Genomic DNA, 12991 nt, shown 5'->3' with positions numbered 1-12991 from the left:
TGCCAAGAGCGACAGGGCAGAAACCTAGTAGAACACTTCAAGTTATATAGCCTTGCCTATGCAAACGCACCAGCTGCTATCAGAATGTGCCATTTTCTTCCAGTCATCAATGTGATTAAGTCCTTGTGTGCAAGTTGGTTTTTTTTCCAATACTTTGAAAAACTCTGCTGGATAAAACAACAATAAAACAACCCCATAGGACACAAGGAATTAGTTGACAAATCACCACAATCCTTCCAGTGATCTTAGTAATTTACTATGTGGTAGCACCCAAGCACCTCGCTCCAGGATCAGGCCAGACAATAGGACAAACCATGCTACACTCGGCATTGATGTTCAAATCAGCACATCTCCCCTTTCAAAAAAACCCCCACACTCTGAACAGTCCTAAGTTTTTCCTGGTTTTATATATATATATAAAAACAACCCACACTATATATATATAAAATTTAAAAAAATAATAGCATCAGGGGAGCAAAAAGCACTATGGTTAAAAACTCAAAATCTCTCAGAAGTACACAGGCTATAGTTCTCTTTGCACACACAAACACCTGCATTTAGTGCAAGTCAGCATAAAGATCCTCTTAGATCTCCTGTTCTGCAAGGTATCCAAGTCAGCAGCATGACATGTATTTGGCCAAGAACAAGGGGAAATAGAAAGAAAAGAAACTGACAGAAGACACAGCTATAGTGCAATTCGGGGGGGGGAGTGACCATGCAGCAAATCCTTTGAAAGAGCAGCCGTTCTTCCCACAGCTTCTCAAACTGAATTTGTATTCAAGCTGTATGATGCTCAAGTGTAACAAGCATGCACCTGTCCTTTAAGTATTTTAACTGTATCTTAAAAAAAAAGCAGACATTGTATCTAACAAGCATTTTAGCTTCAAAAAGATAAAGCAAACTAACTTTGACATTCAAAAAAGCTACTATTACTGAGGATTCTTCAACAAAAAAAGTTCAAAAAATTTTAAGTTGACAAATAAACATGCTGTGTCACCAAACACAGTAACAATCAAAAGAGAACACAATTTTCTGTACTCTTTGCGATACTAAGAAAAATCACTCCACTTCCCACCCGGTAAGAATCCCAAGTAGCGGATGAAAGCTACTGCTCCAGCTCACACACTCTCCTCTTTCCTCCCTCAGATTTTGGATGTTGTATTGCCATTTGGAAAGTCAAAAAGTTAAAAAGGCATTTCTGAAACATTACCTCACTTAAAGGTAGCTTCTCAAACACCAAAATACAATGCTAAGAGAGCTACTAGCATGAATTCTCTAAATACTAATGCCATATTCTGTATTGCTGCTGTCTTCATGCAAGAGGTAGGAAAGCGACAATACTATTTAAGTTTACCATATGTTGTGATAAATTACTTAGTCATGTGGTACAACAATTACAAGTAAGAGGTAACCTGATGAATCAAAACTGAAAGCAACTACCTGTAAAGCTTCAGTTTTAAAACTGATTTGGAAGACAAGCTTCTCTTTCAAAAGATAAAGCAGATGAACCAGCTCATAAAATAAAAAGCTACAGGAAAGCCAGTTTGAGTTTTTCTGGGTACCTGACAGGACTTCATGTCTTTGCATTAGCACTATAGGAGACTTTACTGCTACTAGAGGATATAAACAGGATGGCAGCAGTTACCCTTTTGCAAGATGTCTGCAAGAATAGTCTGCTGTGGGCAGATTCATTCACAGATTCTATGGTCTAAAAAGGCAGTCACATTGTCTAGCCTACTGAATAATTATGCCAGAGCACTTGATTTCAATCAAGCAACAATGATGACAGCAGCATACCATACCAGGGGAAGTATTTTCAACATCTATCTATTACAGCTCCCTGCTGGTGATCTTACCCACAATGCTCAGCCACATGTTTTAAGGTTAATGATGCTCACAATACAGAGCACTCTTCTGTCCCAGTTCAGTTTCTAACTACTCATGCTTCCTAGATCCCTGTTTGCGCAAACACCCTCCATTAGACTTATTTTTGCCAAGAAATGTATCACACTACAGTAATTACACTGCTAACATTAAAATACTTGTTAACAAAGTAACGCAGGTTTGCAATTCAATACCAAATTTTGTTTCAGTATTAGCTTCAGATTTGCATGATATACTCTGTAAATATTCACAAGTTAAATCAACCAGTAATCAGTCCATTCTGTCAGTCAAGATAGAAAGGAGTTTTTTTTCCCAAAATACACTCTGAATGTGTAGTGAAGAAAAGCATGCTTCTGAAGTGCTCATTTTACTTTTTTTCAGTCACATCCATCCCTAGACAATTTGTTCGCATGAATTAGCGTACCAGAAAGTGGTATTAGTATCCTTAAATATCAGTCACTACCAACTTCTCCTTAGTCATAGGAGATACAAGTACAGGTTAGTCAGCTCTTCCATAGCTTGACATGGGATCATCGTATCATAGTATGTGATGTTCTGCTTCCTTAAGGATACTCTCTTGTCACCTGCAGTGCTACGGACTTGCAAGAATGAGAACATGCAAAGTTTACCTTGAGCATCAGCATATCATTGCAGAGTACAAAAGTCACAGAATATATACCACATACCTCTACAATTAGCCAAGACAAGTTATTTATCCTAACACTGCTATGCAGCAATAGCTTAGGACAGGCTATTGACAATATATCCAACAGCAGCAGGTTTCTCCATAATCCTACAAATAATAGGACAGCTCTTTCAAAAGATATGATAATTGAAGGCATACAAACCTCTCTAACATCTACAAGGTGATCTGGCTGCATAATAGGAACTCTTTTTCCAGTTGGCAATCTATGATGTCCAACATTGAAAAAGGAAACTGCATTTTGACTGGGTCTTCTTTGCACACCAGGCGAGTTGGCACTTCCTTGGGATGCAAGAGAGAAGCTGCGAGATTTCAGAGGAGGGTTGTTCTAGTGAATAAATAAGCATATTGAGAAACATTTACAATTAATTCCTTGTAACCTGCGAATATTCTAATTTGAAAGACACAGAACAGTTTAATTCTTAATTTTTTTATAGAGCAAGGACAGGTGACAAAGCCCTAATAATGTATTAGTAGCAACTGCTAAATAAATATTTTGCACTGTCTGCTGACTGTTCCCCCGTTTTATAGTCTAATTATGAACAATCTGTGAAATGAGATTGATCAATATGTATCACTTCTCTGACTTGAAAATTAGTCCTTGATCTGCAACAGTACAAGAAACTGACCCCTACCTGATCCTGCAAGGACAGAACCGACATTTAAGAGAGTGGGATTTCATTTAGAACTATTCATTAAACTTATCTCTTACAACAAAGCCAGCTACAAGATGTTGATCTTATCTTAAAAGCACAGGTTTATTCAGTTATCAGAATAGGCGCTGTGGTAATCAAGAGGTTCTATAAAATACACTATATTCACAACCACCACATGGTTAGCAAACAGAAGCAACAACCCTCAGATACAGTGTCGAGGACTTCTCAGACACGACAGTTCATCCTAAATTTATTTATGGGCTGTGGAATGGTTTTTAAATGGGAGTAAAGGCTAAAAAAAAAAAAAAAAAAAAAGGTAAAGCTCCCAGAATGGAAGGGCTTCAATAACACTGAAGACCTATTTCCTCTTCCATTAAATAAAAAAAAGCAAAACCACTAGAAAACATTGGACTGATACGCTGATCTTTCAGCTCTGCCTCCTGCTCAGACACCAGCTCATCAGTACCTGCTAAGGAAGGGCCATTCTGCTCTCCAGAGGAAAATGGAATTCACTTTATTTCATTCCTAAAGCATATTTCTATTAGAAGTCAGCTACTGCTCAGAAAAATGTTTCTTGATATAGGTATGAAGACCAACCACACTGTCTTTTGTAGGATTTGTTTTAGATAACAGGATAGTTGTATTTGCAACTATTTCTACCCCCAGCCTCAATTATTTTTGCCCATGAAAACATGTCATGCAATACCTTTCCAATAGCTTCCGTGTGATGCTGCGTACATATCTGTAGCCTGCTAACCCAGTGCTGCCGTTCTTTAGCATCAGTAGCTAATAAAAGCAAACCAAAAGGATTATGGAAATTAAGACATTTCAAAGTATGGGCAAAAAAGACTGCTTAATTCTTTAAAATAGTCACAAGACTAACAATGCAAATTAAGGGTTTATTTAATATAAAACTTGTTCACCTGACCTGTAATTAACCATAACATTAAGTTCAACATAAATGGCATGTACTTTTTTTTTTTAAAATTTTGTAACACAAAAATAACTTAAACAATAACTCCCCTCACACATTTGAATCTAACAACATGACACATTATCCTGGAATAAAAGTATACTACCCTGAATTAGGAGATGACAGCAAGTGTTCAAGGGAAGTAGTACTAAAATAGATTAGCACAGATTTCTATAGCCTACAAAATCACGAGAATGGGCTTCTATAACCACCACAAGACGACTAACAAACACAACATTAGAAATAATGTGGTCTTCTGCATTCATCAACACAACACTACAATGATTTAAAAAACTTTAAATCGGTACCATTTAAAGATACTATACATGAAGATTAAACCCCATTGTACACATATAGGGTTCATGGTCTTCTGAAAGTCATCAAACCCAAAGAGCACAGAACTATCCATAAAGAAGGACAGTTTCTAACTGAAGAGTGGAATGAAAGTTTCACATATAAATCTCACTGCAGCAGTCTGCCAAACGAGTTCTCTTGCTTTGGCCACACAGCCAAGCCCAGCAGAGCAGCCACAGGTGAGAGCCAGGAGTGTCCTCTAGTGGAAAAATCCCCTGCCCAAGAACCCACGTCCTACCTCTTAGTTTATACTGCTCCCCGCTGGCAGCATTGACTGTAAAGGTATGAGAGTCTTCATCACTGGGTGAAATTACAGCTCCAGCTAGCTGCAGGGTACCCCTGGGCTTTAGATGTCGAGACTGCTCATTCACGAAGTACTCCAGCAGGCCAGCATCATTGTTTAAAACAAAAAACCTGCAACGATAACAAAGCAAATACACTATATAGAACCACCTCAGGAGGTTTTGTTTTGTTTTTTGGGGGGGATTTTTTTGTTGTGGTTTTTTGGGGGGGGTGAGGGGTGGGTGGGTTTGGGGGGGGGGGGGCACTGGTATTGGGAGAACTCAAGACTTTCATTGTAAGTTGGCACAGATGGGGCTGGGACTTAAAATACCTGATACAGTACAAACCCCAATGATATGAATTATGTCCCCAACAAGACCACACAAAAATTAAGTTATTTGCAAATTTTTCTCAGAGACCAGGGACTGCACAACAGAACAGCATGCCCACAGAAAGGTGCTACTGCAGTATCTTGGGAATCAAAAGATTAAGCATGTATTAAGCCTTAGAGTTTCAGGATAAACTACATGAATTAAGGGTAAAACAGCCCCAGATACAAAACAGTCGAGAGATATAACTGTGAAAGAGAAGCAATTCCAGATGGAAAAAAGATAAAATGGATATTAAACTCTATTGAATAGTTGAAGCATAATGATAAGTGTATTGACACAAGTCACTGTATGACAGTGGCAGCACAGGAATTTGGCCAGTGTGGTATGCTAAAAACTTTTCTCTTCAATATTGATGTGGTTGTACTTCGCTGCTCTAGGAACAGCATCAAGCAGAAAGCCCGACCACAGAGTTTCACCTGTCAAAAAAAGCAAGTTATTCCAGGGGAGACAGACATCCTAGGGAACTAAAAGGGAAAAGCTTGCTTGAGTTTGAATTTTCAGTGAAGAAGTCTTAATATTTGTTTTAAAAAAAATTATAGCATGGTTTGGCATAAAGCTGAAAAATCAAAGACAATATTTTTAATGGAAAAGGAAAAAAAAAAAACAACCAATGCTGCATGTGCTTTTTACACATACAAGAATAGTTGTAAGCCACCAAATGAGTTAACTGCTTCATACTTTCCATACATTTTTTCCCTTATTCATGTTTGAATATGAATACATCTACGCATTAGCTTAATCTGTATCAAGAAAAGCATTAAGACTCTTCCATAAAGTTTGCCTATTAGAAAAAGGGAAATTCAAGTACTAAAAAAACATCTGAAACACATTCATTTAGATGCTGCAAAGATCAACATTACTAAAAAGCACCGTAAAAGACTTACCGATATTGCCAACCAGTGACAAGATTGGTATATTTCATTAAGTAGCCATAAATATTTTCCATGTGATCACTATAAAAAAAAAAAAAGAGAGAAAAGCAATTGGACAATATCAAACAAATTTTAGATCTTCCCAGCTTTTATCTTCATTCTTAGAAAAATTAATTATCACCTTCATTTTTAGAATAGCACTACCATTTTAATAAAGTTACCAACACTTAACAGATTTTCCAGCACTGTTTCTAAAATAATTTCATAAGACAGTTTAACCAGACTTACTGAACTCCAAATAATTTCAAGGTATAATTAGTTTCACCAGTACTTAAATTTTATTCAGCAGACACTTCTGGACACATTTGTACTGGTACCAGGTAATTAAAGCCTTAGCATCCACGCTTCTGTTTCCTGCTCCCTCTTCTAGGCAAGCTTTGTATTTTTGGACTCCTGAACAAAATTAACTTTCACGAGCTTATTAACAAAATGTTAATCATGGACACCAGCCAAAACCAGTCCCTAGGTGCTCCTGCACCCCTGTGGTTTTATTTATCCTTCATGCCCAAAACCTTTCCCAACTACACAGTCATGCTCTTGAACACGTTTTCTACAGAATACAACATGCAGGTGCAGGTCACATCAAGGTATTCCGAAATTTAAAACAGAAGCCAAAACATCTCCTCCTCTGGCCTGGGCAGGGAAATCGGGCAGTTTCTCTTTCCAAGCCTCAACTTGCAACATCCACCAAAAATGAGAACCCATCGCAGGCATTTAGCATGGAGGCTTAATGTCACTACAGGCAAAACACGTTACCCTCTTCTGAAAATCAATTGTCCTAAATAAGGCTTACAAGTCTCATGGCTACAAACAAAACATCTTAAAGCCACACTTTAAAGACCTACATTGTACTGTACATTCCCATAATTCTAGAAATGCCACCTCAATGCCCTCACCTCTTACAGCAGTGCATAGTCCTACATAGAAGAACACTGTCCTGACAGACAATTTGGGTCCAGCACGAGCAAGAAGTTCCTATCATTCCAACGAAGAACTGAAGCAATGACCCATATTATCAGACACTACTTGCTTTTAAAAAGAAACTCAGATTCAAGCCATCTTATTTAATTTTAAATTAAAATTTCTGTAGCTTGTAGTATGTGTTAAGATTAAATGAAGATTATTCAGAGACCATTGGAGCAGCAGCCTGTCTTGGTCATTAAGAGGTCAAAGTAGCCCCACAGAAGCAAAAGTGGAAAGGTGGGGGGAAAAAAGGACTACTACAGCCAAGGGATCATCTCCATTAGAGCATTTCGGCTGTAAACAGTCAGACCAGGTACTGGGGTAAATTTCAAATAACAGCTGAAGCTGCTCTCTACGTCTCATTTATAGATAGCATCAGTATCACCAAATTAATTAGATACCTGACAATTCAGTAAATATAATGTTACACTAAGTTTCATCCTGAAGGAAGCTATTTAGGATGACATTAATGAAGATAACCTCAGAGTAGATCACTGCCATATGAATCAATACCGTATCACCATCATTCAGTAATACTATTGAAAGAAGAGATGCAAGAATGCACATTTTTGAAGAAAAAAATGAGTTGCTGATTTTTAATGTTACATTTAAAAACAAAAATATGTGTTCTAGATATTACTGCAGCAATCAGTATTGTGGTAATATCCTGCAATGGAGAGCAGTCAGCACAACTATCTAGGAATTTAATTTCTAATAGCTCATTAAGAGGCACTACAGATAAAAATAAACTCAAGGAGAGCAGAGGGTATTCAGGCTATCATATATTTAAAAATGTAAAAAATGCTAAAAGGGACAAAACCCAACTCATCCTCTGCAGACGCCTCTCATTTGTTATTATTGGCATACAAGGGAAGTACAGTTTAGACCTGCTCGCTGTCTTAATTTAGCTGAAAATTATGAGATTGTATGGTCATTAAAATGCATGAGTTTGGGTTTTAGTAGTCTGAAAATTGTCCCTAGTCACAGCTAATGTTTTTTCAGTTTTAGCAAATGCAAGCATCGCCCTTGCTTTTCAGTCAGACACCGTACAGAGCCCTGCACACTCAGGCTACAGCTGCTGCACTCTCCCATTAACTAACCTGCCTAAGTCACAGGTGTGTTTAATAGAACCCAAGGAAAAAGTCAGCAAAGTAACTCCAGACTGCAATGAATACAGCAGGACTACATGTATGGCCTACGGAGGTCCGTTCATCTGACAAGGGTAAATTAAACAGTCTTTGATTAAAATCATTTGACAACTTCTTTTGAGCATGACAGATGAGATAGCTGACTTTGTTAGTCTTCCGAAAAAAAGAAGTCACCATAGAAGGGAGTGCAGCCCTTCAGTGATGTACTTCAACATCAGATGAGCACTTGACTACATTTTGCCTTCACTCACATGTTCCTCCCCACTTGGATTTTCACCTTGACCAAACCCAAACTTCTCCAAATGCTTCTTGCTCAATAACTCCTATCTCTAGCCTCAGCAGTCCCAAAAGTTGATGGTTTAACTTAAAAACTTTGAAAATAGCTCCCCACACACCTCCCAAAGAAGTCCGAGAATGACTGAGGACAAGCCAGACTATCACCTCCAGCACTGTGGACACTGCTGATCTGGAAGGAGCATGCTGCACCAAACGAACAAGGTTAAATACACCAACCAGCTGTGTTTCCGAATCCCTAACTTTGCATGCAGGAGGTCGCCAAACCCCACAGCTCAAACAAAAGAGCTGCAACTATGTCCAAGGTAACGCTCAGAAGTACCTTTAGCAGGTATCTCCCACTCACGAGCAAAAAGACCTCATCTGCCTGCACAAGATCATAGAAATGTACTAAGCCAGGGGTCCTCAAACTACGACCCACGGGCCTGGGGTTGCGGGGGGGGGGGGGGGAACCAAGCAGCCGCAGCTGAATTCCTACCACTTAATTCCTACCACTTCATCTGCGCGCCGGCCCCCTGTTTAAAAAGTTTGAGGACCCCTGAACTAAGCACTGACGGCCAAACCTCAGCATAGAAGAGCCCAACAAGCAGCAGCGGCAGCCGGTGCCGATCCCAAGACACAGGACAGTCAGCTGCAGGGTGCATTCCTTACGGACTGACCTTTGCAACACGGGAGGAACATAACGTGCCAGGGATGAGAGACTGAGCTGTGCCTTGCTTGCTGGGAGACCACAGAATGTTAGATGAGCCAAAGTCCAAAGAGATGGAACAGAGGTCCCTGCTAAATGAGCCGCCTCTTGGACAATATTGATTAACCTATTTTCCTCCTTAATTGCGTTCACACTTTTCCTCCTTAATTGCGTTCACACATCTCCAACAGAACTGCACAAACCCAAAAGACCATGTTTAGGTTTTGCCCTGCCAAATGCTGGGCAAAGTTTTAGTGCCTATGCAAGTAATGGATTAGCCTGCCTGAAGGGTATGAAAAACTTGGGTTGCTATTTAAAACATTTCCCTTGACAATATAAGGGCCTAGAGGCAAACAAATAAGCAAATAAAAGAGTAAAAGCACAGACCTTAGAGGCACTAATCATATTCTTCCAGAACCACGTGGCCAGGGAATTTTCAACATTTGAACTAAGGTTTATCTTTAAGTAATGATTTATACACTAAAAAAAAAAGATTTAAATCCAGCCTGCAAATTGCAGTTCACAAAGGTAGATCCTGTAACTGTACAAAGACCCATTACAGAACTATGGTTAACCTCCTAATCTTCTGGGTAAGTGCTAGTACTTTCCTATGAATACAGAAAAACACTCCCAGTATTATTTACGAACAACAAAGGCATGGAATTACAACTAGAGCATTTTTTCAATTATTTTAAGATTGGTGCCACCACAGCAGGAGTTAAACCGAAATATCTGTTGCTGCTAAAGCAGCATTGTTAGGCAGTTAACACCTAAAAAAATTTTTTTTAAAAATCACAACACAAAACCCCAGTAATAGTTCACTAGTACAGAATTAACAGCAAAGCTCTTCAGAGTGCTGCAGAAAGCTTTTAAGATAGTAGACTTTGAGAACAAGAGGTTGAGGAGGTTCAGGCACTGGCTCTGCTCACAGATAACCACAATTAGTAAAATGTAAGATCTTCCTTAAAGCCGTTACTAGCATTGCTTCTAACGAAACAACAGTAAAACCTGTTTTGAAGTCATCTGTGTACTTCAGAAGCCTCTACAGTTCCCCACATTGGGGTTTCTGACTTCTAGAAAACAGATTTCAGAAGTAACTTTGACACAAAACACACTGAGCAACTTATCTCAACACTGACAGTGAGGCCTGGCTGTGCTGGGATGCTTCCCAACTTTTAAGAATACCTTTGCAATCATGCTGCTGCCTACGTGCATGCACATGTACCTATGGGGACCTGTATCTTTGCATAGCCAAGATGCTTTGTTGCTGTTCAAAATGCTCACAGTCTCAGATTGTCAAAGGAACAGCAACAATGAGTCAACAACCCCTAAAGTCCGTATTTCTGTAGAAATTCTCATATCCTTCTGTCAAAGGACAAAAAAAAAAAAGTGTTGCAACAGACCTGTCAGCCTTAAAGATGTACAAAAAAAAAATATTAAGTTTTGCTGAACTCTTTTAAGTGAGGATACTGTACAAATCACAATCCAGGAAAAAATTATGCAGGAACTTGTGGTACAACATCTGGACTCCAGCCCAGCACATATACCACTCCCCAAAATCTCGTTACTCTTTTCCAAAGGCAGAACACCACTGAACCTGACTGCCCATTTATCACACTTTTTTAGTTTATAAATATTGAGATGGACTGAAATTGTCCTGTAAGCAAATGATTGAAGTCTATGAAAAGTTACAAATCAGCTCATATTCTTTCCAGAAAACTATCCCTCCCCAATTTCAAAGATGTTTACCACAAGCCAGATTTCTCCATGTGTAAGTGCTAAATACAATAGGAATAAAACAGTCACAAAGGATTATTGTTAGTTTATTTATCCTTTTCTAGTATGCCTCTTAAGCTGCAGCAGCTGTTAGTGCCTTGCAGGGTGGTCTCCTGTCCTGGAGGACGAGTAAGACAGTGATAGTCAGGCCAGATTTCCCCTGTATCCTGTTTACATGTGCAGCATCCCAAGTCTTGAACACAGATGCTGAGGAACAGTAGTCTCAGAATGACGTCTTTCAGGAGCTTCGGCCAAGACACCCATGCTCACACCTGACAAGTGCTGGGCCAACATTTTCTCCAAGAAACACCAGCACAGAAGTCCTCCCCACCCTTTTTGCATACCCCTTACGGTGCAGTTCTCCCCAAAAAACGCATACAAAACAAATCACCCCTAGCAGTGGCACAAAATTACACCTATCTGGGATGTGATGACAGAAAACTTCTAAGACTGCCCTTCTGATGACTTGAATTTTTCTGGGACCCAGACAGCACCGCGTGGGATACTTTGGGCAGCCAGGTCTCTGAAGACCCAACAGCTGTTTGAAGAGCAAATGCAGCGGCCAAAGGTTTCCCCACGGACTCACATAAGGCCTGACTTCAAGCAGCAGCTGTGTACATGTTGTTTTGCTTCCAGCAGGAAGGACGACCAGGGGCCTGGAGCCCATGCAGATGTCAGGGAGGGCTCCTGAAGGGAGATCCAGCCTCCGTAGCTGCCACCACCGCCGTTATGACAAGTGCCTTCAGGCCCTGGCCAAGGGAAGAGGCTCCCTCCTAGTGAGCTCACAGCAAGATGCAAAAACCAGGTGAAAGAGACTGTCTTCAGATTAAAAGCTAGAAAAGCATAAAGAAAAGGAAAGGAAGAAAGACATCAGGATTGTAACAGTGCAAATCAAAGAGCGGTTTGAAAAAAGCAGTAACCGCTTTCACTGAACTTGTTCATCTCTCTGTCCACAGGCTCGCTGTTGGCAATAGCTTGCTTTTTCCTCAGTGACCACTGCAAAGTGCTTATCTACACCACACTGATTCCCCTTTTTGTTACACGGAGGGGAAGGGCGAGGGAGAAGAGAAAGAGAAAAAAAACCCCACACAACAGCCCTGTGTCAGCAACAGAACTTCTGCAACTACAAAGATCACTTACTCTTCAAGAAACCAGTCCCATAGCTCACTGATGCAAGAGCAGACTCCCCAGGACACCCAACAAGGTGAGGCACAAGCCTCTGATGCAGGCACTCTGTAAGCGACAATGAATTGGCTCTCCTTTTCCAAATGGCTTTTGGAAGAAAGAGCAAACTAACCTTGCTGTGCAGTTCACCAACAGTGCCTTATAGTCAACCAAAAAGCAGCAGCAAAGCTCCTGTTCTTTCAGCTCATGGTTTCTAAACTTATAATTGAACAGTCAAACACAACAATTACAAGGAATAAAGGTCAAATATGACAAGAACATTGGCAGTAGACCTTGGGGATGCTTCAGAATACCACTTGGCCACAAGCATGCTAGTGACACACATCCTCTTTATATATATGCACCCTTCTTTTAAGGTACTCCTGTAAACCCCTGGGAGCACTGACATGCACTGGAAGAGAAGTGCAAGCTTGCCACAAAGAAAGCGTGTGGCAGAGCTGAAATAAGTTGTCCATGAGCCCAGCTGGATGCAGCCCAGGCTTCCCATCCCAGAGATGAGGGGCTCTGCCACCACCCAGCCTGCCCAGCCCCTGCTACCAACGCAGCAGTTGCATTTGCGTCTGAATTTTCTAACACTAGTTCTCAAAGGGAACAATAAATCAAACTTACAGGGTTTTTTTTTAAACCATCCTAATTAAACTTGCATTCAATTCTCCTCCTTTGTGTATTAATGCCACAGGTCAATTATACACAAATGAAACTTTTTACTGGGTAGCAACAGGGAAAAAAGGAGACAGAGAATATTTAATCAATAAGTAGCA

At 40.0% G+C, this 12991-nt stretch overlaps 1 protein-coding gene across 1 annotated transcript in view; it reads right to left on the bottom strand.

Annotated features, from left to right (window-relative positions):
• Window positions 1-12991, bottom strand: part of OSBPL11 (oxysterol binding protein like 11) — a 43031-nt gene that overhangs the window by 20234 nt on the left and 9806 nt on the right. Inside the window, exons 2-5 of the mRNA XM_037396778.1 lie at window positions 6129-6197; window positions 4809-4984; window positions 3950-4029; window positions 2733-2915 (exon numbers count right to left, since the gene is read on the bottom strand). Coding sequence (XP_037252675.1) covers window positions 2733-2915; window positions 3950-4029; window positions 4809-4984; window positions 6129-6197 — 508 coding nt within the window. The remainder of the gene's footprint in view (window positions 1-2732; window positions 2916-3949; window positions 4030-4808; window positions 4985-6128; window positions 6198-12991) is intronic.

Source organism: Falco rusticolus, chromosome 8 (genome assembly GCF_015220075.1).
Source record: "Falco rusticolus isolate bFalRus1 chromosome 8, bFalRus1.pri, whole genome shotgun sequence".
In the NCBI taxonomy this organism is placed as follows: Eukaryota; Metazoa; Chordata; class Aves; order Falconiformes; family Falconidae; genus Falco; species Falco rusticolus.
This window is presented reverse-complemented; position numbering and strand designations above follow the sequence as displayed.